Here is a 2,064-nt window from a genome sequence, read left to right on the forward strand (position 1 = left end):
TAAAAAAAAATCTTGAGAGATCAAAATGTAAGAAATTAAACCATATTTACATTTTACACATTTTTTTCTTTGTTTTAGGCTCGACACTTTTCTCCTCTCTCTCCAAAAGAACTTGTTTCCCATCTTTTTGTTTAAAATACTGAAAACATGGTAAAATGTGTCGATGATTCCTTTCGATATTCTTGCCCTCCTTTCTCTCTCGCCTTCTTGGTATCTTTCCCCCATCCCCCACTCTCTTCTCTCCTTTTAATTCTACTCCCTGTTTTAGCCCACCTTCTGTGGATTGGTGGCCCGTACCCCTTGCTCGTATGTGATTCTCTGGCTGATGAGATACTGGGCTGCCTGTGTTGCCGCTGGCGATCCTGTTATGGTAACTTTACGGTTCCTGGTCCCAGGAATGAACTCTCCCTTTTTGGAAATCTGGATTCGGGCGCCGGTCAGTTCCTGGTACTCCACTAGCGTCTTCCCGCCTTTTCCCAAGATGGCTCCCACTAGGTTTTCGGGCACAGCGATCTCAACAACGTCCTTGGCCCCCTCCGCCAGTTTCTCGGTAGCTAAGAGCGAGCTGGCTACCAGCGGAGAGGCAGCACTCAGGTACCCGTTGGTGGCCCCTGTGGCGGCGGCCAGAGAGCCCAGAGTGAAGCCTCCCAGAGTGGTAGCAGGGTGACCAGCGCTAGTGGATGCATCGCTGGCGTAAGAGGCCAGGAGGTTGGCAGCAGCTGCCGCGGCAGGGTTGGCGCTAGCTGCCACAGCTGCCAGGACCCCTGAGGCGGCAGCTGGGTTAAGCCCCAGACCCAAGGAGTTGGTGTTGTATCCGTAGCTGGCTAACGTGTTGAGGGCTGAGGTGATAGCCAGAAGGTCGTTACCTGAGAAGCTGGACATGGTGGTGGGGAAGGCACCCACCCCTGCCAGGTTGGCCTGCCCCAGGAGGCTGGAGGCCGTGGCCGCTGCCGCTGCCGCTGCAGCAGGCATCACCTCGGCGGAGTTGGCATAAGGGGAGCCGGTGGGGTTGGAGTTGGCCACTGGGCCAGAGATGTTGGAGTAGCTGATGTTGAGACAGCTGCTGCTCTGCGGGTCCTCCTGGATCTTCTGGACAATGATCTCCACGGCCTTGCGGTTCTGCTCAGGTTCTCCGCTGATGGTGACCACACGTTCCTGAAGGTTGATGCCCTCTGGCTTCTGGGAAAGCTGTACCCAGGCTCCAGATTGTTCCATCACTGCTTTGACGGTGGCACCACCCTTACCAATGATTAGACCTGCCGTGCTGTTGGGCACTATTAGCTTGGCCTGAAGGGAAACCGAGAAGAAAGAGAGAGAGAGAGAGAGAGAGAGAAAGAGAGAGAGAGAAGCCAGACCAAGGTTACATGGCTGCACCTATGCACTTTACTGCATTTAGCAAACAGTAAACACTTCAGTTCGAGCCAAATAACTAAGAAAAAGAAATACTTTGAGATCTTTTCATTACAGTATTGTGAAACTGGTGATACGTTATTAGATTTGACCATGAGTCATTTGTTCTGATAGATTAAGTATTTTCATAAAGTGGATGGACTAATGTGCCATGCTTATCATGTAGGGCATATACTCATGTGCATTAAAGTTTGTGTGTGTGTGTGTGTGTGTTAGTTTGTGTATATGGGTGGCAGTCACTGTTTCATATGTCCCCTGTTCCAACCTGTTCCCATATGATGGGTTTTCAGTAGAAACAGTGACTATGAAATACAATGCTAAAATAGGGGTTTTGTTTCTATGAGACTAAGACAAAACTCCTGATCATGTTAGAAAATAGGTCCTCTCTTCTAAAAGAGCATGACTGTCAAAAATACAGAGAAAGAAAGACGGGGGGGGGGGGGGGCGCTGAGAGAGAGAGAGTTGAAAAGAGAAGCTTTAAGAGAGATAAAGAGAGACTGCGGCACAAAAAAGTAAAAAAGGGTTTCATAACTGAAAGTAATGTAAGTAAATGAGAAGAGAGAGACAAAGAGACAAATCAAAGAGTGAAATGACTTCAGAGGGTGACGGTAATCACACGCATGAAACAGACAAATACATAAGAATGTTCACAGA

At 48.8% G+C, this 2,064-nt stretch overlaps 1 protein-coding gene across 1 annotated transcript in view; it reads right to left on the minus strand.

Moving 5' to 3' along the window:
* Window positions 1-264: 264 nt before the first annotated feature.
* nova2 (NOVA alternative splicing regulator 2) overlaps window positions 265-2,064 on the minus strand; it is a 44,598-nt gene continuing 42,798 nt past the window's right edge. The window contains exon 4 of the mRNA XM_030777823.1: window positions 265-1,287. Coding sequence (XP_030633683.1) covers window positions 265-1,287 — 1,023 coding nt within the window. The remainder of the gene's footprint in view (window positions 1,288-2,064) is intronic.

This window comes from Chanos chanos, chromosome 6 (assembly GCF_902362185.1).
Source record: "Chanos chanos chromosome 6, fChaCha1.1, whole genome shotgun sequence".
In the NCBI taxonomy this organism is placed as follows: domain Eukaryota; kingdom Metazoa; phylum Chordata; class Actinopteri; order Gonorynchiformes; family Chanidae; genus Chanos; species Chanos chanos.